The sequence below is a fragment of the Acanthisitta chloris genome, unplaced genomic scaffold (genome assembly GCF_000695815.1).
Source record: "Acanthisitta chloris isolate BGI_N310 unplaced genomic scaffold, ASM69581v1 scaffold30736, whole genome shotgun sequence".
NCBI classification, from domain to species: domain Eukaryota; kingdom Metazoa; phylum Chordata; class Aves; order Passeriformes; family Acanthisittidae; genus Acanthisitta; species Acanthisitta chloris.
This window is the reverse complement of record NW_008679192.1, coordinates 289-25217: the sequence shown is the minus strand read 5'-3', so window position 1 is coordinate 25217 and position 24929 is coordinate 289. Positions and strand designations below refer to the sequence as shown.

Sequence of the window (24929 nt, the reverse complement as noted above, 5' to 3'; positions counted from 1 at the left end):
ATATGAAGAATCCTCTTTAATTTCCTGGTCCTTTCGTGGAGGCAGTGGTGCATTCACTTTAAATACCTACAACATATTTGAAGACAAGTGCTTAACACTACCAACTGAAGTCTCTGCCTAATGCCACCAGCCTGCTATGTTGTGCTTTAAATCCATATGCTTTTTAGCATATGTTTATAGAACACCAACTGTTTCTTAGAAATAATCAGAATCATTGTACTTCAACTCATCCTTTTCCCTCTTAGCAAACTTAAAAAATGAAATCCTATTTATGTAGCTACTACCCACGAAACACAGCTTGATTGACCATAGCTACTGTACTTCATCAACAGAACAATTACCATATAATGAGTCATTTTCCTTCTGTGGGGAATCCACTGTTAAATTCACTGACTACCTGTCCTACAGCTCGAGCTGAGGCTGAGACAGCCTATGCTGAGATGATTCACATTTAGGAAGAATCTGGGTCTTGATACACACCCTGGAACTTAATGTAACACTCAAACACCTTATTTGACAGCCTTTGCCCCTTCAGTACCTTAAGCCTCAACTTCCCTACCAATTTAAAGTTCCCTGAGAGTAAACATGTAAACTAAACAGTCATGTAGTTCAAGTGTTACAGCCTGGGCAGTAGGGTGGTGAGCAGATACTACTGTTAGTTAAATCTGAGTTCAGTCACTCCAGTGACTGTCATGCTTTATATAGCTAATAGCACAAAATTACCAAAACTAGTACTGTCAAAAGTAACAACTAGTATCACAATCAAATGTTGTGAAAAGGGATCAGGTATATAATTCAGGATTCCCTCACTCCTTTGCAGTCTGTTTATTTGACATCTACTCATAGGAACAGTTTAAGTGCAGTCAACCTTACCTTGGGCCACAGCTATAAATCTGTTGATTTCAGGCCTGATTTGTCCCCTCTAGTTCCTTGAGGCTACTAAGGCAGCCCAGAAGATTTTGGGACTATACACAGCAAAACCAGGATCTCTAGTCTTAGATGATCTGTTTTAATTTCTGAATGCATTGGAGAAGCAGAGTTCTAATCTAGGTGTTTAATGTTAAAACAAAATGATCTATCAACTTCCGTGCTATACCAGGAGGAACCAGTTCCCCACTATTAGCCTCAAGTTGCTAATGTTATTGTCAATTATTTTTCTGCAGCCTCAAGTTGCATACTTACAGTCTGCATAGCCTGAAAGGGAGCTGCTGTTATAGTGACAGAACTGCTACTTGCTGGAGGAGACTGAAAGCTTTGGGCTGGTGGTACTGATGACATGGAGGTGCTTGAAGTAGGCAGTGGTGACTGTGGCTCACTTGGGAGGGGAATAGTTGCCTGGGGGAAGAACAAATGTAATGAAAGGTCACTTGATAACTATCAGGCAGTAACAGAAGCAGTTGATTTGTTCTAAAGCCTAGAGTGAGAGAAGTCAGCAGTTTCTACAGGATGACATTTGGACATAGCAGAGCTACAAAATAGCTTTTGCTTACAATTTCAAATCTTGCTGTGCATCCTCAGCAAACAGTACTTCTATTGCAGTCTCTGCTGATCAAGTGAAATGTGCCTATGAGCTACTATACATACCATTCATTGCAATAATTTCACAATAAAGAGACATTAGGTATTTTTCCCACCACTAAGGAAACATGGAAAGCTTTCTGTTCCATTTATTGCAAGATGTTTCTCTGGCTGATATTAAAAGTGACTTCTCTTTTCTGGAGGAATTTAGGAAGTTTAGGGGGTTGATTTTTTCCCCCCTTCCCAACATGATCATGTTTCACATTAGAAACAATGCTGAGTAGTCCAGACACAGTATTAACCAGCATTAGGTCTCATCTGTGCAGATGGCAAAATGAAATGTTGATTTAGAATACCAATATTTATAGCAATCAGGAATCAAAAGGGACATATCTAGAGCCTTACATTTTCAGCAACCACTATAATTACCTAACCTGTAACTTGTGATGCTCACCTGGGCAATTTCAATCTTTTTAGGTATCAGTGGCTCAGAAATACGTGAACTTGTCTGATAGAGTGGCTGGGAAGTGTATTTCTCAGTCTCTTGAGGAAGTGATGCTGAGGCCTAGAAGAAGCCATATATGTACCTGTTATTACAAGTTGTACTACACAGTTCTGGTAGAGCTGTGAAATACCATAAGTTGCAAGGAACAGATTTTGGAAGAGCAGGAAAAACATTAAGTCCAAAGCCAAAGTTCTAAATAGTCATCTCAGCCAAAAGCTTCAAGTAATTAGTTTTAAAGATTCAGGCTTAGATTACTCTTCCTACACAACTGGTTGTACAACTAGCCCTGCAAACTCAGATAACTATAAGAACTGTAAATTGCTCCAAGCAGTTACTTACAGTGAGGTCTGTGACACACACCTGTCTCATTGAATTAAAGGCAAAGACATGTCTTATGTTAAGCCTCTGGTAAGCTCTGTTGAACAAAGCATCAGAGCCAAACTTTACTGTGCTTTTGCAATACCTGCATGCTCTATAGTTAGCTCACACTTGTAGCGCTAAGTTTAGGAGCTGTTTAATACTTAAAGAGCCTAGAGCTAAAGACTACCAATGCTGTGCTCACCATGTATGCATCACAGGTGCCTGAGACAACACTGGTATGCACTTGCACACCAGGAGAGAGCACTATCACCATGGAGTCTATTCCCTGCTTGTGCTGGGACCAAAAATTAACTATTGCTTTCCATGGGGAGCAGGATGGCAAAAACAAGGACACGACTTCAAGCTAAAAGGGACAAAAGAGATGCTGGGCACAAGCAACCCTAATTCCAAACAATAAGTTTGCAAGAAACCTCAGAACATTCCACTAAATCAGATGTTCTACTTCATAGCACAGCATGAGTCTTCTGGATGCATACTGAACAGCAAAATGATTTAATTTTTGTCAGCACAAGAAGTCTTATGACACTGTAGAAGTGGAAGAAGGTGTCAAGAACCAGGACAAAACTGCTGATTCAAGAGGCAGCAAGACTATAATGTCCCTGTCAAGACTGTCATATTCAACTGTAGAGTCTATCAAGGAATAGGTAAGTGCTACATGCAGAGCATACTGATAACATGCACATCAGCAAAAACGTAGTGAAAAGGCATGAATATTTCCCCATTATCATCTCCATACACCCATTTGGGGAGTCCAACAGGAAAGAGGCAGCTGTGTTTCTCAACACAGCAACACACCTCAAGAGATATTTAAGTGAGTAATCTGCATAAATTGAAGCACTTTTCAGCTCTAAGCAACATTTGAATACTATTTGAAGACTTAACTGCAAATACAGTTAAGAAAGCAAAGTTTGAGGTCTTGGATGAACATCAGGAAGTCAGATTCACAGTATTTATTCACTTAGTGCTTGAGAGAACATCTCAGTCTTCAGCTTACACACAGGTCTGCGACTTTGTGACAATATCCATCCCAACTTATGCAACTTCTTTGTCATCATTCTACACTGTAACCAAAGCAAATATTTATGCTGCTCACATGTTCCTACAAGAATATGCACCACACTTTCTAGTGCGCATTTTTTATCCCAGACCTTTCCTGTTTCAAGAGAGACAAGTTCACTTTGTATTCATGCAATATTAGGAAAACTTTTCCAACCACCTTTAAGTATTGCAGATTGTAAGCTATACTCTTGCTGTTACTTGCATTCTGTCCCTGTATGTTGTTCAAGTACAGTTATTCAGGAGGGGCCTGAGCACAGCTTTCTGTTAGGGCAGACACAGATCTCAATGCCAGTAAACCCCAGTCTTTATTACCTTTGGTGTCTGTGGTGTCACCAAGTCTTCAGTTTCAGAGCCAGAAAGAGCCTGATCAGCAGATGCTAGGGAAGTACTTGAACCATGCAGTGCCATGGATGAAGCAGCAGCCTTGCAAGGAAAGAAGGCAGAGCAAAGGGTTTGAAAAAAGTAACTTCAGTGTTTGGTTTTACTAAAACTCATTCTCAGCATCTCCAAGTAAGCCTCAGAATAAGGCAGGAACTGAAGGGCTTTGACCACTTTGTCAAATTTTCTTAGGAATTGATGTTAGTGGCAAGGAAACATATGTAAAAATTGAAATAGCAAGACATGCAAGCACAGAAAGTGAATTTAAGGTTCATTTAATTCATAGCTGCCAAAACTTGAAATACTATCTTTGGCTTAAAGTGAGGATCTCCAAGACATGCACTATCTACCAATGTTGCAGTATGTGCTTCTGCCACAACTATTAGCTATGACTTGAATCTATGGGTTAAATATTCAAACTATTTCAGCATGTCTTCAACATACTTTACAAGTACAAGAAATTTCAAACATTTATGGCTGCTTTTCAAGCAGAAGAGCAGCCAACTTTGTCAACTCTTGGGTCATCTTAGACTTGCAAGCCACTACGTTATATGAAATTTGTTACAAAACTATTGACAAGAATTGAGTCTATGCTAGTAAATAACCTCTATCTGCCTCCTTGGTCCAGTCCTAACTTCAACTTACTTGAATGGGCTTTTGAAGAAAATCACTCTGACTTGGCAGTTTCTGTTCTTTTGAAGCTGTAAAGAAAGAATGCATTAAGCTACATTTACTTTTAGGTTCAAACACTTCAGTGTGCAGTTCTACTTTTTGAAAACATTTGTTACATGAAGATGCACACAGACTATTTTTAGTGTGCACTGCAGATATTCAGATACACCATTAGTAAGCTACACCCAGTTGAAAGCTTCAGGGTTTTTGCAAAAGAGGATGGATATTCAGTGATAAAAATATTTTTACCACAAAAGAAAGACCCACTTTCCAGATTAAGAAAAAGAACTAATAAATTGGGTAATTGAGTTTTACAACCCAAGAGCCACCCAAACAGTATCTCAGCATGGCTTATTCTTTATAGTTAGACCAGCTGTCTTCACCAGGCCCACTGATCTACAGCCCAAGCAAACCCTGCTAGTGCTTGCAAAATTTTACATACCATTTACACTTGTAGTATCACCTACCTACAGGACTACTTGCTGGGATAACTGAAGGAGGTTGGGATGAACCAATGGCACTTGGTGAAGCTTTATCAAAATCCAGAATGGACTCCTTTTGAAAAAAAATCATCAGTTGGTAGAAAAAAAATTAGAACTCCAGATACAAATGAAACATTCTCACTTGACAAGCTGCTGTTAGCTAATTAGAGCTAAATTCATTCATTCAGTGCAAACACATTATCAGCACTGTTTTCCCTAACCGAGTAGGAACTGGAGCTTTGTGCTACAGCAGCAGAGAAAAACATACTTGCATGAAGTGGTAAGTCCCTTGTATCTGAGTCATCAGATCCTGAAGTTTTTCCCTTCTCAATACTGGATCTTTTGGAAGAGTTGAAGTAGAGCAAAATTCTGCAGCTGGCTGATGTACAGGTTTAGGCACCTAATAAGCAGAAATTATATTAAACCTAATACTGGAAGCAAGACAAGCTGCCTTATCCAAAATACTTCCAGAGCAACCAACAGGTGTCAGGCACTGTGGGCCAAGGAATTCTGTGCTATTATTGATATTTCCTGAACCAAGGTTTCACTTAATTATAAAATTTAGCTTACCACTGCTGCAACTAGTTAAGCCACAGAATTGATAGAGTGGTTTGGCTTGGAAGAGACCTTAAAAGACCATCTAGTTCCAAACTCCCCTGCCATGGGCAGGGACACCTTTCACTAGGTTAATTTGCTTCATTCAGTTTTATGTAGTCAAATGTAAGGAAGACAGTAAGTTCCCTGCCTTTAATGTAAAATTAGGCTCTTCCATCTAAGGAAACTCATGTATTTAAGCTGAAGGCCAGAACAAACTTAGAAATCAAAGCTGCATCACCCCAGGTTTAGAACATATTTCCTTCTAGCAGAGCCCACACCATTAACTACAGACTTTTTATTAGGATGGCATTTCCAGACATTCTGAAGAAACTGCACCTGAGATATATTGCAAGCAAGTAACTCAGGATTAGAGCAAAGTGTTCCCACTAACAAGCCAGATGCTCTCAATGCATCATCTTCTGCAGGAAGTATTACACCAATGTTTGGCATAAATACACCTGTGCTCCCATGATGGCCTAACTTTGTAGCTTAATATGGACTTTGACAGGGCTTTATTACTTCTTGATTATTTCAGATGGTTCTTAAGAGTTTATCCCAACTGGTTCTCACTCCACTCTAAGAGAGAAATATTTCATCAGAGAACAAGTCAATCTAAGGTAACAGAAAAATTGTAATAGTAAGCTTCTTCAGCAGCGGAAGCTCTTATTTACAGAGCAACAAAATACTAGACTGTCTGGATAGTCTAACATGCTTTTTTTGAAAGCAGGTTGAAGAGGTAGGCTTGCTATAAGTATTTTATACACAGTGTGCTGTGGTTCTTTTAAGTTTGTTGCTCTCATGTTTGTCTATGCAGCTAGAGGGAGGCAAATCTGAAGACCTTTAGTTGCATTATTTCAGCTGGCCCAAACACTGAGATACACAGGAGCATGTGAAAGCCTTTACTTTCCTAAGTACAGACATTTGCCTAATAGGACATTGCTGCTTCAATACACAGTATAGCAGCATTGAGTACTTGAAGTCCTTAGAAGACTACATGGCAGAAGGGTATTGTGTCATGGCAGTTGTCACACTAAATCCACAACAAATTGATGAAGTTCTTTGTCCAGTCTTAGGACAACAAGCCTGAAGACTGTCTTGCATTTCCTCTTCAACAGTTAGCTGAAACTAATCACCAGCATTTGCAGAAATTCCAAAACCATGCACAGGGAAGAAGCTTACAGCACATGATCAGCTTTGGAGGACTAAATTTGAACTGTGACCCACATGACAGCTACTTATTGAGCTGTGAGAAGTTTTACTTTATTCTAGAGCTAAGAGTACATTTTTGTACGACTCTACCTTAATTACAAATTCTGATGCACAACAACTACCTGTAACTACTGACTACACAAGTTTATATTGCTGTATAGGTTCCAGCAATGAACAGTAACTAAAGCTATTAAGGACTGAAATGCAGGACAGTTGAATCAAGTTGATCTCAGCAAGTTACAAGTAATCTGAATCTCTGTCCATCACTTTATTAGTCCTCTACTTACAAGCAGAATTCATTTTACAGCACTGTAACAGTAAGTCCATTATGGGTCAAACTGATTAATGCTTCTGTTACCCTCTTTCCTCCTCACTCCTATTTATACTAAGACACAAACACAGTACCAGATTGGCCCTGTGTGTTTGAAAATGGGTAACAGGAGCCTTACACCTCTAAGTCACCTAATCAGGTAAAGTCTGGCAGTGTCTGAAGTTAGTAAGATAATCCACTAGCTACACATGTGAGACTTGTACATTAAACACAAAAGAGTGGAAACAGCCTCAAGAGTGTGGAATCAGAAGAGACTGCAGTGTTTCACCTTTGCATCCAAAGATGATTAAATTCCTGTATGCTTTTACAATTTGTAAACTTTTTACCTCCTTCCCCAGATTAGACAAACCCACACCACCTAGAGCTTTTCATCTCCTTCCCCAGCTCATACTCTGCACATTATGTTGGTAACACTCTTTACTTCAGTAAGAAGCACAAGCATACAGATTACCTATATGGGCTGTAAGCCAGGATTGAAACTTTGAGACTTGCCATTCCATAGAACTTATTTTCTAGTTCCTACATATAATGAAATACACCAGCCAGAAGTAGCTGCAGTGAAGTTACCTCACATGGTTTTGCTGATTTGCTGGTACTTAGGTGTTCAAAACTACAGTATTTAAGTGCAGTATAACACCACACACAAAAGGGTATCAGGAAGTTAAAGTATTTCAGGTTTTATGCCTTTTAGAAAGAGATGCTTTGAAGAACAACATTTTAAACCAAATGTTCCTTCTAGCCTACAACTAGATGCTGTGTCTGGAAGTCATTCCAAGCCAGTAGCAGATTGAGTTTAGTAACCCACTGGGCCAGCTCACAAACCTGTACATGCTAAGATCACTCAATGTTAACCTGAGTGTTGCTTGAACCACTAGAGCTTAACACAGCACTGGTAAGTGCTGCTAAGTTCGGGGTCTGATTTATCATGTTGTTTCTGAAACCAAACTTCAACACTACTTATACATTCAGCAAAAACATTCTTGACATACATCCAGAGAACTGACTGAAAGCAGAGTTGCTACATCTAGAATTTGTTCTAGGATGTGTTAAACCATTGCAAATAAAACCATGACCACTTTGGAACTTTGCTAGTCCGAGTGCCAATACAGTAGGTGTTCCTGTTAAAGCTGCATTTTTAGAGACTGAGGTTCTGCTTATACATAGCACTAACAAACATTTCAACCACCTCATAGACTAGTAAAACTCCATTCTATGATACAAGACCTCAATTCCTCTTTAGGTTTGTTAACTGTGGAGTACAAGATGAGTTGGAATGGTGATACCTAAGCTGCAATCAGTGGTTGCCAGCTGTGCCATACAACTGACATTTGCTTTCTACTCAGAGCAGCAACCACAGCAGGTATGAGTTAAATGGCACTGGATGACAGCACAAGCCAAACTGCTTTGCTTTCACATAGCAGGCTACGAACTGAGCTCTATCCAAGTTTGCTGGTCCACAGGTTGCACAAACATTTAAAAAGAGCAGCAGTGTAACAGGCCTTAACATCAGCTCACTCTGCTGTCTTAGGCTCAGCTTCTTAGGTATTGCACCTTACAGCACATTAAGTTAAATAAGCATATTTTGAGATCTCAAAACCTAGCAGTTTTGAAAGATCTCAGAGCTCTAACAGTTATTTCAGAGAGTAAAGAAAGGCTAGTTCCAGCTCAGAGTGCAGCAGCAGTGACACAGGCCTTTTATCTACCCATTCCTACATCTCTGCACAAGGTCATTGGCAGATCCAGCTGTAGTACTGCATTGCCTCTCTTTAGTCATATAAGCAAGAACAAGAGAATTTTTCTTATCTGAAAAGCTTAATATGATTTTAATTGTTCTTTATATGTACCTCTAGTCAAAGATATCTTTTTTTTTAAAAAATGGCTAAGAAACCAGTTATGTTGACAGTACACTATTTTCTACTCATACTTTTGATAATAGGATTCCTCAATAGCTACAAGGCGAGAGTAAAGCCAGCTGGTGTTTCCCTATAGTCTCTGTAAATCAAAGTCTGAATACTCAAAGACACATTATTTATTTACTTAAGCAATCCAGCTTAAGCAACCTCACATGCCAACATTCAGTTTAACTTTGCTGATATGCACACCTGCACACTATTAGGAAGATTCTGAGGCAGTTGGCAAGTTTCTCCAACTGATTGGACACCCTCCTGTTTACTTACCACAGCAAGGCTTTGTCAACCACTGAAGCCATCTATCCATCCCATATAAAATATGTGCCCCGTCTCATTAGGAAACACCTTGCATTTAAGATTTAAGGTAATCTGACATCAAAAATTCCTAGGCATCTTAAAGAGACTATCCCAACACTTAGTTTCAGGTACAGTAAAACTATGCAGAGTTGGGTGCACACCACCAGTCCGTGCTCAGTTATTTAGTGAAGCAACCAGGTTTTCTAGCTGTACCACCACCACCCATAGACACAAGATTCTATTCAGCTTGAGTGTAAAGATGAATCAAGCTGAAACACCTTAATCCCATCTTGTTACCCAGTGCTGAATGTTACATACTCTTTTAATCTCGTGTTCAACCTTCTGCTTGTGGTCTCGTCTCTAGGCACAAGAGCATCCAGTTTTCAGTTATGCCAAGTTTACTGACAAGACATAAGCTTAATCGTTTGCTATGAGCACTATGGGATGTATTGATTCCTGCTTTCTTGCAGACAGATAGTAGTGCTGACAACATTGTGTACAAGAGAATGGCTCAATTCCCCATATTTTCTTCCTGAAGTCTAACTCTGGATTGACACTGCTATTAGTGACAGAAGATAGCAGAGTTCAATTATCTGTTTTGACAATTACCAGAATTGTTGCTACCCAAGCACAGGTGAGAAGCTAATGTGACAGGAGGGTAGCAGCCTACTCAGCTGTAAGCCCTGCAATGGCTTTCATTTTACATTTCTAAAACTGCTATTGTTAGACTCCCCAGGACAGCAGTGTGGGTTATGCATTCATCTGGAAATACATATTTAAGCCCCTGTACAGTTGGTATTGCTTGATCTAGACATTAGATGTCTCTTGAATCAGCAACTATTTTAATCAAAAGCCTAAAAATTACTGAAGTGCTGTTTGCATGCAGACACAAAGTATTTGATCCCTGGATGAGTCATACCTGCTTTGTACTGCTAACAGTGGACAGGGCCAACAGCTACAGATGAACCAAGTTAATTCTTCTGTCTTATGCATAAAGCACTTACTCAAGGCTCGAACACAGCAATACTGCGCTGATGTAAAAAGCAAGGCAGGTCATCTTGCTATTCAAATATAAACTTTACCTGCTAAAATTATTTCCCCCAAGAATGAATGAAATGGGAGTCTAAATATAGGCCTACAAAAGGCACCTTATAAAGCCTCTGCTAATAGGCACGCTGATTCCAATACACTAGTGTCAAAAGCTTAGGACAGGTAATACTACATATGCCAACTCACTTCTTTGGGTTCCGTATCAAACTTCTTTGGCCCCATCTGCTCCTTTGGCCCAACACTTGCAGCTCCCCAGGACTTCGGAGGGTTCTGTAACTGCTGGGATGACACTTGCTGCTGCCTGTCAGCTTTTTCCCAAGCCTCTTGAGTCTCCTGCTTCTTTTGTTCTGGCTCCTCCCTAACATGTGCAGCCCAAGCCTTCACAGGCTCCTGCTTCTTCTGCTCTGGCTCTTCCCTAACAGGCATTTCCCATGTTTTCATGGGCTCTGGCTTCTTTTGTTCTGGTTGCTCCCTAGTTTGGGTTACCCAAGGTTTTGGAGATTGCCGCTTTTCTTCTGGTTCTTCCTTGCCTTTGGTTACCCATGGCTTAGGTGATTCCTGTTTCTTCTGGTCCTGCTCTTCCCTAACCTTTGCTCCCCAGGGTTTGGGAGGCTCCTGATCCTCTCGAACATATGCTACCCAGGCCTTTGGAGCTTCTTGTTTCTTCTGTTTCTCCTCCTCAGCACAGGCCTCCCAGGGCCTTGTAGACTCACACTTCTGTTCCTCCTCTTTAACATGAGCTTCCCAAGGCTTTGGAGAATCTGGTCTTTTTAGTTCTTGCTGTCTAACACGAGTTTCCCAAGGCTTTAAGGTCTCTTGTTTCTGCTTTCGTTCCCGCTCTTCAATGTCAACAAGCATTTCCCAGGACTTTGGAGGTTCTTGCTTTCTAGCATACTCAGCTTCCCAAGATTTGGGCTCTTCTGGACTCTTCTTGACAGAGTATTCTGCTTCAGGCAAATAACGCCTGTTGAGAAACTATATAGACCAGAGAAACTTAATGGCTCCCAAGAACACATTTTGCTACTACAGTTCAGGTCAGTTAAATTAGGTCACCCAGCTACTGAAAACTGCTGACTAAAAGCAGAGCCTAGACAGTCTAAGCACTAGTCATGGAAACTGTGTGGACAGCCATGGCTTCATGCTACAACACTGCAGACTAGTTTTGCTTGGCATGCCACAAAGCAACAGGAAACACTCCTGAACAGCACAAGTAAAACCCACTCAAGCTGAACAAATCTATTCCCTCAATGGCACCTGATGTTCTTGGATAGTGACAATATCAAGTTCCATTGTGATTTTTATCAAGGTAGCTCTCCTCATAAGCATCTAAAATGTTGTGGTAGTACATTAGCAGATTTCTGATAAGCTTAGCAGCAACACCTCCCTCAAAATATTAGACCCAGTAACCAAGTATAAGCCTCATTCTTAACAGTTAATACTAAAAAGTCACCAGATTCTCAGATTTAGTACCACTGGACTTCAACTGTAGGTTGTGTTTAGTGTCAGTAAGTCTGAGAGTTCAATGAAGATGTCCTGAAGTTTTCCTGAGTTACCACTTTGTGATGAACAGCAAGTAAATATATGAAGTGAAGAATGCACAAGGCTCAGTGGCTGAGATTGTTTTTCCAACAAGACACCAGAAGAGTCAGGTAGCTGTTACCACTACATTAGAAAAACTTGTTCTAGAATACACCCTCTAGTGGGATACCTGGGAAACAGGGATTCAGCATTTTAAGAACCAGTATTTCCACTTGGAAAAGGCCACCCCTTCCCACCTTTTGAACCAAGTATAATAGTTTTTATGCTACTGACAGCTGAAGCTTGAGTAAAGGAGTCTGAAGAGCTGTTGAAACAGACAGGTCTGCACACCCCTGTGCACACATGTCTGTCTTAGGATTCCTACTTATCTGACAGGAGCAAGACCTACATCAATTCTCAACCCCACCAGTACCAGGCCTACTGCAATAAGCTTAGCTTTTAGAGACAGCATTAGTAGATGTGTATTTTCTCTATTCCACAGTACACAAAAGATCAGTGTTTCCACTCTAAAGGCTGATGCTTTGTTTTATTCAGGAAAGTGCCAGAGCATTAAAGTACTATACTGCATCATGTAATCCTGCTCCATTTAGCCCAAAATACCCCAGAGAAGCCATAAATTTGGGGTTAGAAATGGAAATGCAACCAAGCCTTTAATGCTTTCTACATAAAGCAACACCTAAGTTGCTGTTCAGACTCCTTTTTAAGTTTAAAAAGGGGCTGCAGAAGTGCAATTGTGTCTGATAAATCACAATAGTAAAGGAAAGCAATTAGTAGTAGAGTATCTTACCTCCTGTGGCTGTATTTCAGACTTCATAAGCTCCATAATGAATTCTAGGGAAAGGATGTTAATTTGTTTCAACTGATCAAATGCAGAAAGCAGAGCAAACAGTAGCAGCTATTTAATTCTATTTCAATAGTAGTGCCATTTGCTAAACCAGATATTCTGAAAGCTCAGTTTGCCATTCAACATACTCTTTTTAGACAAGTTTTATTTTCTGATTAGGTTTTACAGAATTTTAGAGTTAAGCAAGAAACTTTGTAGTATTCATAATTTGGTTACTGTAATATGCAACATTCCCCACACTAGACAGTTCTCACATCTTCAACATGGAGACTTGCTCAGAAGGCAAAAACATTCTATTACTATGAATTAATTTTTTTCTGCATTTTTACCCAGAATAGTGTTGCAAGCTTTGCAGGTTCCATTTTACTGCCTACACTGCAAGTAAACTACAGCACACAATTAGATTTAGCATCAAGTTATGCAAAGTCAGTGCTCAGTTCAAGCCTTTCCCAACACAGATACAAAAACTGAACTCTGTAATATTCCACCTGGTTCTTTGACAGGCTCTCCTTTTGACTTCTGTCTCGTTTTCTCAGATTTTCTATCTACTTCTTCTTCCAATTCTTTTACTGGCACAGTGGTGTGAGGAGTCGGAATACTTTCAAAGTAGCCAGAGTCTAGAAGCTTGGACAACAGGTCCTTCATGTGTTTATCTGAAGAGTAAAAACCAATGAGGTTAAAATAGAAAAATCTGAAATTAATGGATATTCAGATTACAGATTAAGACTTCTTCCTCCCTTTATATGAACTGCAACTTCTCCAAGTCCACATCTCACCAAGTTATAGCAATAACATGCTTTAGTAAAGTATTTGTAAGACTGCTTAATATATTACAGCTGAAACATCTTTGCAATCCAGAGGCAAGACTGCAGCTTGTTTAAATGCACACAAGATAAACACTGAGCCACCTGGTCTCCCACGTGCTTAGAAAGGGGCTTGTTTATCACATGTAAGATAGCCAGCATTGGGACCAAAATCATGCACGGACTGCAAGAGAGATTAAAAGCTAAAGAGTCACTGTGGAACTGTATTACAAGATCCTCTTCCCAGTGATACGGTGGTCTCAGAAGGAAAAGTCTGCATAAACTGCATAAACAAGTAGGGAGAATGTAAGAGTGTTCCAGACTGAACTGAATCCTCTGAAGTTTGAAAAAAGTCAAAGCTGACAGTTGAACAAAAGCTTAACTGTGAACTGAGAAGCACTGTCCTCCTCTATGCAAACAAGAGACAGTAGCTTAGAACAGAGTAAGACCTCAGACATAACAGTGATACTAGAAATTGTTTCAGAGAAGCTGGAGACAGGGCAGCCTTGAGAACAAGAATACTCAGCAAAAGATCACTCCTACCAGTGACAACCATAACAGGAATTGTAGCTTGAATTTAATATGGCCATAAAAAATTTCTTCTAAGGCAAAGAATGATAATAACCTAACAGCTTTATCTGAAATGTATCTTACACACAAAAAGATGCAAGACTGACATTAAAGGGATAGAGATACTGATAAAATAATGACAAAAGTTGTTTAGGTAAAAAACAGAGTTTTGGAGCCCAAGACAGGCAACAATCTATCCATATCAACAGATACCAGGCTAAAGTATCAGCCTGGAGCAGTACAAGGGCAGTTTGCACTTGGTGCATGACTACATAAAAAGACTTAAAACTTAGTTGTCAGTTCAACTACCTGTATATTGAAGTAGGATAGGGCACACTAAAGCTCTGGTCTAACAGTTTCAACATAACTGTCAATGACAAGTGAAAGATTCCTGCCACAGGGCTGCTACAAGATTGAAGTAAACAGGACAAGCAAGGACTGTTTGCAATAGGAAAGACACTACAACTCAAATAAGGACAGTTTCACCACATGCAGGCTGTAAATACTAACACAATGTGTGTTCTTACAGCCAGGGGTTTTGGAACTATGCCACAAATGGAAGATAATTACATAGAGTCCCACAGATTTTGGTGTGCTTGAAAAGTGCAATAGGTCAAAGTAAGACTGCACTGTGCATGATTAGAGATGACAGCAAGTTCCATTAATGACTATTCTTCCCTAGTATGATATCCTGCACCATAGGCAGACAACAGGTATGAGTCTGGAATTCCTACAGAGAAAGAAGAATCTTCAGTGCTGTGGGACCTTCAGCCCAGGGCCAGTGAAGCCTTATAATACACATCAATATATTCAGCTAAGCATTTTATGGCTGGGAACTGTTCCAAACTTAACCCACTTGCACATAACTATCTGAAAGCTTCCAACTGTTCTGTAAGGTACTCATGCATCAGCTTTGGAATTAGTACCATCATTATTCCTAAAAAACATGCTAGTACATTGGCACAAGAGTAATTCTTGATCTGGAAAAGGCAAGCATGTTGTACTGTTATTGGCCTACACTTAAAATGAGAACTCAGCACAAACAGCAGTTTATCCTTGGATAATCAAGTTACACACAGCACTTGAAAGTGTAATTTGGTACCTTCCATGTGCATTCACTGGTTTTAACATGTTTAACAAGCACACAAATTACAGATCAAGTTATTCCTCTATGAGACACTCACATGTTGTTCCAACCACAGGTTTCTCACTTCCTTCTAGAAGGTCCCAGAAGTAGAGAGATGACTGTTCCATCTGGTCCTCAACACTAAAACAAATGACAGTTTTACTGGGTAGAATCATAGTCAAGATGAAGTGCTGCAGTATCCCAACACCCCTCATTTTAAGACATGGGCTAATGTTCAGCCTTCCAAACCAAGGCTGCATACAGAGTCAACCCTGAAATCACTGAAAGCAATTTCTCTGTTTGCACACGATTTAACCTAGCAAACTGACGTTTTTCTCTGGTCATTATAGAGATCCTAGCACTATCCCCCAAGACCATGTGGCTGAACTTCATTCCAAGCCAGGATTCCCAGACAAGGCAACAATCTGTTTAATCAGATTGCTTACTGGATTTGTATGTACAGGGTCAACCACAAACAGCTTCTGCCACTCTCAATAACTAGCAGTTACTGAGAAACTTTGTTATAGGTCCATGATCCATTCCCTTCAGACAATGGACTTTGAAGTCCAACAGGATAAAATTTATTATCCCACAGAAAAGGATTACATTTCTTATGGGAAAGTAATATAGTGAGAGTTAAGCTAGAAATAAAATTATTTCACTGGGATGAGAGAGTCTTGTTGTGTAGCTTTTTATAAGCAGCTGTTCTTTAGAAGTTAACTTCAGAGCAAAGACTAGGCAAGTTTAGTGTATGACAAGTGATTAGAACTTTGAGAAACTTAAGAGTTAGTCCATATTCAAACATGACTTAACCATAAAGTGTTTTAACTTATAATCTAATAACTACTAATTTCATATTCAAATATAATTCTTACTACACTATGTTGAAAACAGACAGTTTATCAGGCTAAGCATGAGCCATCACAGCACAAGAGCAGTGCCACATTAGCTCTGACACTACCTCTGACAACCTGTTAACTTAACATGGATGACATTTAGTGCAGAGGCGTCAAAAACTTCAGGCCATCTTTTAAAGCCACTTCAAAGCTAATAGCAAGAGAGCCTCAGGAGCACCACCTTACACTCCTTTGGAATAAAGCAGAACACCTGGATCATCATGTGAATGGTATACAGACAAGTTCTGAGTTTACCACACTCTTTTCACTTCACAGTGACACCTCAGGGAAACAGCACAACACCAGCCTCCCTGCTTAGGATGGTATTGGACCATCTCCCCTCAGCCCCACAGGAAGACCTAAGATGGCAAAAGTTTGTCTGTAACTTGCACTTGAGGCTGTAATTACTGCAGCTTTCCTTTAATGCTCAGAACAAGGTAAATCTGTTGCATTCCTAGTTTCAGACCAAAGCAAGTATACTGAATAGAATTTTAATTAGTGTTCCAAAATGTAGTATTTCAAGACATGGCAGTGTCAAACAGAGGACATGGACTGTAATGAATGAAGCATACTAATTAGACACAAATCTTGAACTTACCTCAAGTTCTCATTTCTTTCTGGACATGTCAGTTTTGCAAATCTTATGAGGTAGTCTAGTTCTTTAGAAGGCAAGAACATTGCACCATTCACACCACCTTTGAAGTCTTTCTGAACATGCTCTTGAGTGAAGTTCTGCAGCACATACTGGACTTGAAGTATTGTACGCAGTTTTTTCTTCTCTGCTTCAAGCTTCAATAGACTCTCTCTGCGCTGAGCCTTCCTCTGTGCTTTCAGCAGCTATTTTAGTACACAAATTCAACAATTAAACACAACAGTTTAGTAATAGGGTTCTAGGATTAAACACTAAGTTCTAGTATTGATCATCTTACACTGAGCAAACAAACTATTCATTTTAGTTAGTTAACAGAAGCTAACTTTTCAGATACCAAGATGTTTCAAGGTCCTCTGGAAGAGATTCCCATTTATCTACTAATTCTCTTCACATCTAGCTTTTAGCCAAACTGGATACTGTTAGCTTCACTTGTGATATGCCTTTATGATACCTAGACCCTGATTATGTCTGCTAGTTGCTTTCTTGTAACAGCTTTTAAAGGAACTGACAGAATTGATACCAACACACAAATCTAGACCTAGCTGACCTTTAACATTTATCACAGAGATGCAGAAGTTTTCTCAAGTTTCTCCTAGAAAGACAACTACCTCTTCACTTTTCAATACTCCAGTTTAATGACAGAAAATTAATTGCAGGACTATGCTGTTTCTCTTGGCCCAGGACTGAAGCACGCATTAAATAAGCAACAACACAAGTCACAAAACATACACAGTGCTCATGTATTTGGGGAGAAGTCTCTCATCATGTACTAATAGAACTACCCAGCAGAAGCTATCCAAGTAACTGCAGAATTGAAAATACTACAATATGGGTCAAGATGCATGACAATTTAGTTTTCTAGAACACACTGTAAAGGATGTTGTTGGCAGAATGGCCCCTAGTGTTCCAGTGATGGCTGTTAGCTGTGGAACCCATGCCAGTAGAAGCAGAGCCACTTTCTTAAAAACAAAGTGAGTTAGCCTTGAAATACCAGCATAAGTTCAAGGACAAACATGAATGGGTAGGAGTTAATGCTAGATTACTAGAATACTTGCACAAAGATCCACTGGGTCACAATCCTTCATTTCTGGTATTTTTATGGGCAGCTATACAAAGGAAAATAATAGGAAGCAATCCAAGTTTTCACATTCAGCACAGTAGTTTCTATATTCAACATACAATGAATGAGGGAACCCTAAGCAGCAACACTGCTGAAAAAGCTCTTGCATTTCTGCTCACATTGTGCTTTGAGAGATTTACTGTACTACCTGGAATTACTGCATACACAAGAAAAGCCTCTCAAGCAAAATTGTTTGGGTCTCAGTGAAGACCAAGAAAAGCCATATTACCAGTCCTTCAGCATTCTGTACAAGGCAGAGAAATAATACTAGAACAGTGACTACCATGTTTAGTGCCCTCACCACTACCTTGGACCAAATCTTTCCGTAAGGATAGTATTTTCTTGAGCCAAGAGAGCAGTTTCTCCAAAGATAAAACACTCACTTACATAAAAATAACTTGTTTAGTCTTTAAACCCCAAATAAAGACCTAAATAAAGCACTAAGTTTGACTTGCCATAATTAGAAACAACTACAGCAGACTAAGTAGCAAACTCCACAAGCTTCAGTAAAATGTTACTGAGATATGTACTTCTCACTGAAACCAAAGTGATTTAACCCAGGCACTTTCCATCACTAGAAACATTAAAACATTCAGTTTGGAAGTAATTTTGAGACATTGTCTAGCTCAGTCTCTGGAGCAAAGGCTACACTGAATAAAGACCAGATTGCTTGGAGCTTTGTGCAGTCAGGTCTTAAAACAATCCAAGGACAGACTTCACCACTTCTCTAGGCAGCTGCTCTAGTGCTCAGTTATCCTCAGTGATCATTTCTTCCTACCTGGTTGGAACCTACTATTTCAATATATGGTCATTCTTTCTCCTACCACATCTCTCAGAAAATATCCTGACTCCACCCTTTCAGTCATCTCTTCGGTGTTTGAAGGCTAATACTGCATCTCCTGCCAAGCCCTCACTTCACCAGGCACAAGAAGCCCAGTTCTCCCAGGCTCTCCTGGCAGGTCTCATTTTCAAGGCCCCAGTTGTTCAGGGGTCCACCACTGGATTCACCGAACCTCATCTATAGCCTTTGTCTACCAAGTGACCAGAAAGAGACAACTGGTTAATGAGTATCAAATAATTGATTCTCCTTAATCTACTGGTCTTCAGTCTATGTTTAGGCTTCACATCTCCAAGGGTATACCCCATTTACTTTCTGGACCCACATGACCTTTCGAGCAGAGCTGCTCCCCTGACAGTCTGCACCTATGTAGGGGATGAGTCCACCTCAGGCACAAGCTACCAGCAAGATGGTTAATGGTTTCACACCTAAGCAAACTGGAGTCATCTCAAACAAAGTTGAGTTCCAGTGACTCAATTTACTTAAGCACAAGTTCTTACAGCAGTGTGCAGTAAATTACTGTATTGTGGAGGTCAGAGGTACACAAAATCATCAACATTTTTCTGCTCAACTCACTACTTCAGACAGCTCCCCCAAGTTCCAAGAGAGGAAGTTTCTAGTACTGTGTATCCTGGCATATAAGTGTAGCCATTAAGAAAGTAGCACAGACATTGTAGTTATCTCCTGGCAGTACAGGGAAGAGCATCTATACTTACATCTTGGCTAAGTCCTGAAAAAGTCTTCTGAAGCTCCTTGGCAAATTCCAAATTGTGTACTACTTCATCATATTTCTCTACTGCCTCCTACAAAGGAACAGATAAAAATATATTTTTCATACTTAAAATTACTAGTGGCAACTCAATTTCCCTTGCATATAACTTCCCATTGTGAACTAGTCATTTAGTGTGTACTGTTCTGTTCTGCTTTTTTTAACTTACTATGTCTGTAGCAGGTACTTCAAATTTAGTTGCAAATGTCCTTCACCCATAACTGTCTGAGATGCAGTATAAAGCCAGCTCACACCATCAGACAGATAACCCACAAGTTTGCCTGGAGTAGACTTTCCAGGCAACATCTTGTACAATACCTGGCGTACTCATGTTGAGACAAGAAAGCCTGGGTACCAGTTATTCCATTTTTTTCATTTTGCTCCCATAGGTCTTGGCAATCAGAGGTAAATAGCTACTTAAAATCAGGCACTGATCTGAAAGCCTGGAAGGAATACAGGAGGCAAGTACAGCACACATCTTCAGCCCTCATGCTCAGCTGAATGCCTTCACAGATAATTTGTACCAACTTTAGAAACACACAAGGCAAGTCCTACTCTCAGAAAACAGTCTTTCCCATTTAGCTTCAACAAATAAAGCCATGTTCCTGTCTTCAATAATGGCTTTAACCAGTATATTACTAGCTAGTCTTCCAAAAGACTAATTGCAGTAATTATTAATTGCATTTTGATATACCCTATTTTTAATGAGTCAGTTAATTTTCACAAGTTTCCTTGACAGCTCTGAAGACAGCAAAATGCTGTAGTTCTGACACACTACCCATACCTCATACCATGAGGCATGTCTGGAAGTAAGTTCAACTTAATTTCAGTTGTTCACATGTGCTTTACACTCAGTTTAGTTTATGGTCCTGACATATCAGAAGTTTTTCTAGAACAGATCCACTGGTCTAATATAAAGCTTTTTTCAAAGCAGTGTTAAGGTGTTTCATCAGTGCAGTGGCAAAAGCTTAATCTACTGCCCCAATAAGATTTGGAACATCTGCAAATTCTCTATGTGCTCCTAAGCAACTGGAAAACAAGTTACATGCTCATTTGTTCAATCAGCTTGTTTCTCAGTTACTTTTACTCACTTGTTTGTAGTAAACTATAGACACTACTAGGCCTAAACGCTACTCAACACAAGTGCATGACTTTCTGGAAAGCACCCACCTGTAGTTTAATTGGCTTCACACAATTTAGCAAGGAATTTTTTGGAACTAATAAGCAAGTTCACTTAGCACCTGTGAGAATAACTTCTAAGACCCTAATACCCACACATTTGAGGAAGACTCAATTTAATGCCAACAACTTACTAGACAGATTACAGTAATTGTGCTTTTAATACCACAAATTCCAGAGCAAAACTCCCCACCTGAAAACATCAAGAACATTTACCAGGGCTCTGATAAGCTATAACTCAGTCCGCAGGAAAGCAGTAGCTTTCCTCTGTCACACCTGTTATTAACAGTCATTAACAGCATGCTGGAGGAACAGTACTGAGGAAAATCTGCTCAGCTTGCAAAACAGTACAATATTGCCAGTAAGAGCATTTAACTTGCTGGAAGCTCCTCGTTTTTGAAACAAATATTTCCTAAAGTAAGGCCAGCACACACAGTAGCTCTGGCAGGCATGCACCCTAAGTAATTACAGATTAATCCAAACTGCTTGCAAAACAACTTCATCACCAGATGTGCACTTCTTCCTCTGTGTGAGAAAATGAAAACTATAGATGACACCAAGTTACACTGGAGCTCCACTGTATTATGGGCAGCAAAGTTTTGTTAGGTACACAGCCCAACTATTAAGCTCTGCTCTACCTTCAATCACTGCGTCCTGTATTTGTCTGTACATCAGGAATTTGCATCTGAAAGGTATAAATGCAGTCTTTCCGTACCTTACCCACTGAAACAAGGATCTCCACAAAACTACTAGTTAGAGTATACATGTGCTCCTACAGTAGTTACCTGAACAGTCTGAATATCACTGGTCAGATCACTAGCAAGACTGAATCTAATTCCTCATTTTAGAAGCCTGAGATAACCCAGAAACTGGGTTAAGGATACTAATATTTTAAAAGTGAAGCTTAGCTAGGAGTACTAAAAGCCACTAAACAAGTTAATTGCCATTTTCCAAAGTTAGTGCTTCTGGACATGTTTGCAAGGACTGAAAGGTCAGAATCCTACTTAATACCATCCAATTTGATTTATTTAACTTTTGCACTTGAGATGGCAAGAGACCACAGCAGATTTTGCAGTTAAGTGTAAATGAGACTTCACTCCAATAGGTCTACTCTACTTTTAAGTAGCAAGTTATGTCTCCTCTTAGCCCATTTATGTCTCATTCTCTTACAAATGATTCAGAGTTAAAAAAAATAAATATTTGTCTTCTCATACTACTGCACTAACATTCAATGACATTTTTCCAACTGGTTCATTAGCAGGATCAGCACCACCACTGCAGTGTCAATACCCTTCATCACACAGTGGTTCTTTGGCATGGGTGCAGTACATTTTAAAAATGTGACTCCTAGGTGACTAGAGCTTTGCATGGTGTGACACTGCTACTCAGATATGCCTAAGAAGCAATAGCTTTCATGTTACAGAAACTTGGCTTCTGTTCTAGAACCCATTGCAAACCCAGACAGAAAAAAGTAGTCAGTCACATTAACAGCTACTTGTAACTAGCAGTGCTGTGCAGCCAACAGGCAATTTCAAGTAACACCTGTTAATCATGAGGTTAATTATCTACCCCAGGTTTCCTGAGGCTTGGGTTCTAACACTGCACTGCCATATAGATAAACTGCATAGACACTTCATCAAAAAATAAAACTCTAGGAACACTAAAATTTAAAGTCAGAGCAAAGATAAACAAGGATTTTCTATTACTCAACTATACAACATGAAGGTCAAAGCAGGAGTCAAAGCTTGTGGGCTCAACATACAGCCTAATTACCAATAATTAGTCCATTTGGTTTTGTGAAAAATACCATTGCAAGCCTGCAGGCACTAATCCTGTACAACTACATCCTTCAGGAACCTATCCTTGCTGACACACTGGAAGGTTTTTGAGGCCATCCACTTCTGCACAAAGCAGCTTACCAACTGGTCTTGATTGAGGGCTTCTCCCTTCTTCAGGCGATCTTTGTAGTCTTCTAGTTTGAGCTGCAGAAAATCCAAAGTTTTTATATTGATTTGTGTCTAATGTGAAGTCTGGGGTATGAGCAAAATTACATATTCTTTCTGTATTTAAAGTCATCCACATACTGCAAGAGAATTGAAATTTTACTACTTCCTCTCATTTTCAGTTCTGCTATGCCTTTGATTTGGCAGTCTCAGTCTGCAGGACTGTCTACTTCCTTTCTCTGTCATTGATCTTTCTGTTCTTACTTGTTACCATTGTTTCATTTAATAAATGCTAAGGCACTAACCCAAGACCTTCAAGGGGCTCTAAATACATCCTGTGCCCTTATTTTAAGTCAGGCTTGTTTAGCTCCTCCAAGTCAATGCTGGAATACCTTGCCCTTGAATAATTCTTAATTTTCCAGAACATGTCTTTCAATAATTTGGCTTCAGTTACATCAAGATTTTACTAGCACTATTCCCTAGGAAAGTAGACAAATATCTTCAGGGAAGAAGTAAGATTTCCAAGATACTGAAACAGTCTTTAACAGCTGATGTAAATAATACAAAACTGAACAGCTAGGTATTGCAAGCTTCTTAACACACACAGGGGAAAAAAAAAAAAAGAGTTCACTGCCATGAAGTCATACTATTTCATTTGTCTAGCTACAGAGTTTTACTGACACAGCACCTAGAGAAGCCTAGGACTAGGAATACTTTCTACTCATTGCAGTAAGTCACATTTTCATTCACTGGTGAGGCCATATTGTCATTCATGTGAAAATTAAAGATATTTGAGATTCACAGCAATAAGCTTCCTAGGACAGAACCAAAATACAACACAAAGTTAGTTAATCACACAAAGAAAACATGCTTGTCTGACATTATCCAATGTAACATCATGATGCATGACAAGACAGCAGTAATACTGCATCTCCTGCAGGAAGATCAAGTCCTCTAACCACATGGTCTGGTCTACTCCCTCTCCTTATCCTAAGACATAACAAAAAAGTTTTTCAGACATTTAGACAGGCACAACATTCATGCAATTGCTTTCCTTGTAATCCTAATTCACTACTGAAAGCAACAGCATATTATGTATTTTAACTTACAGAAAATAGCATTTTCCCCAATTAAACACCAATTAAACACACAGCCTTCAGTCACCTGCCAATCAGCTGAAAAGCTTTAGAATGCAAAAGTCTGACTAGCTATAGCCACAATATATCATTAGCTCAGTTCTAATTTTTTTTAACATTTGATTAACTCCCCAACCTCAGAAAAAGAACAGGTTAGAACAACAGAGCAGGCTTTGGAGAACTGCTGTATAAAAGCTTTCTAGTGAATAACATTTGTCTATATTTAAAATATAGAAGTCAAATATTTATGCAAAGGGAAGGGAAATACATATTTAATGTTATCTGACATTTACACAAGTGAGAGGGAACACTGTCCTAATTCCCAGTTTTACACAATTCTAATGTTAGATGCATCTAATTGACAAGAGAAATACAAAGATTTCTGCAAGACTATAAACCACCTTCAAATCAGTTCCAAGTTAGTTCTGAGCTGATTCAGTCCATTAGAGAAGCATCTAGAGTTTTGATCAACAAATATTTGATATCTACAAACACACACAATCTTATTCCACCTATTGTAAAATAACTGAAATGAAATGAAACATGATTAAAAAGGCAATGAGCTTTACAGCTGGCAGCTTAAATAGGTGCCATAGCAAAGGAAAAGAGGTTACCTTCTTTTTCTCGATGTTCCTGATCTTGTGTTTGAGGCAGATGAGCCCATTGTCGATGTAGGTCTCGTACGCCTGGGAAGGCGATGCCGCCGTGCTCAGCGCGGACTGCAGGGGGCTGGCCGGAGTCTGGCTCTCCCCAGACGGGGTCACCTGCTGCTTGGCCGCCTTCATCCTCTTCTCCTCCCCCTCCTCCGACCGGCCTGAAGGTGATGATGGGCGATGGAAAGGGGCTTGGGAAAGCCGCACCATTGAAATGGATGGAGCTGCAAAGAAACTCTTTGTATTTAGCTCTCTCGCACACCTCCCCCCTCCTGCTTTCAAGTTATATTTTATCCTTATCACACATTAACATCAGCCACAAAAATCAGTCTTCGTAAGAATCGATCACAATCTTTCACCCTTCTCCCTCCCTTTCAAAATATCTGCGGCAGGAATTTCAAAGCAAGGCAAACTTTGTATTGTTCAAAGCCTCCCCACCCATCCAGACACCAGAAATCCTTTACATAGGCAG

General features: G+C 39.7%; 1 protein-coding gene across 1 annotated transcript in view; it reads right to left on the bottom strand.

Annotated features, from left to right (window-relative positions):
- Positions 1–24679, bottom strand: part of CAPRIN2 (caprin family member 2) — a 31031-nt gene extending 6352 nt beyond the window's left edge. The window contains 13 exon segments of the mRNA XM_009077205.1: positions 3–66; positions 1183–1335; positions 3776–3886; positions 4487–4542; positions 4981–5068; positions 10576–11364; positions 12716–12759; positions 13261–13425; positions 15330–15412; positions 16766–17004; positions 19494–19580; positions 22645–22707; positions 24419–24679. Coding sequence (XP_009075453.1) covers positions 3–66; positions 1183–1335; positions 3776–3886; positions 4487–4542; positions 4981–5068; positions 10576–11364; positions 12716–12759; positions 13261–13425; positions 15330–15412; positions 16766–17004; positions 19494–19580; positions 22645–22707; positions 24419–24667 — 2191 coding nt within the window. The 5' untranslated portion in view covers positions 24668–24679.
- Positions 24680–24929: the final 250 nt, after the last annotated feature.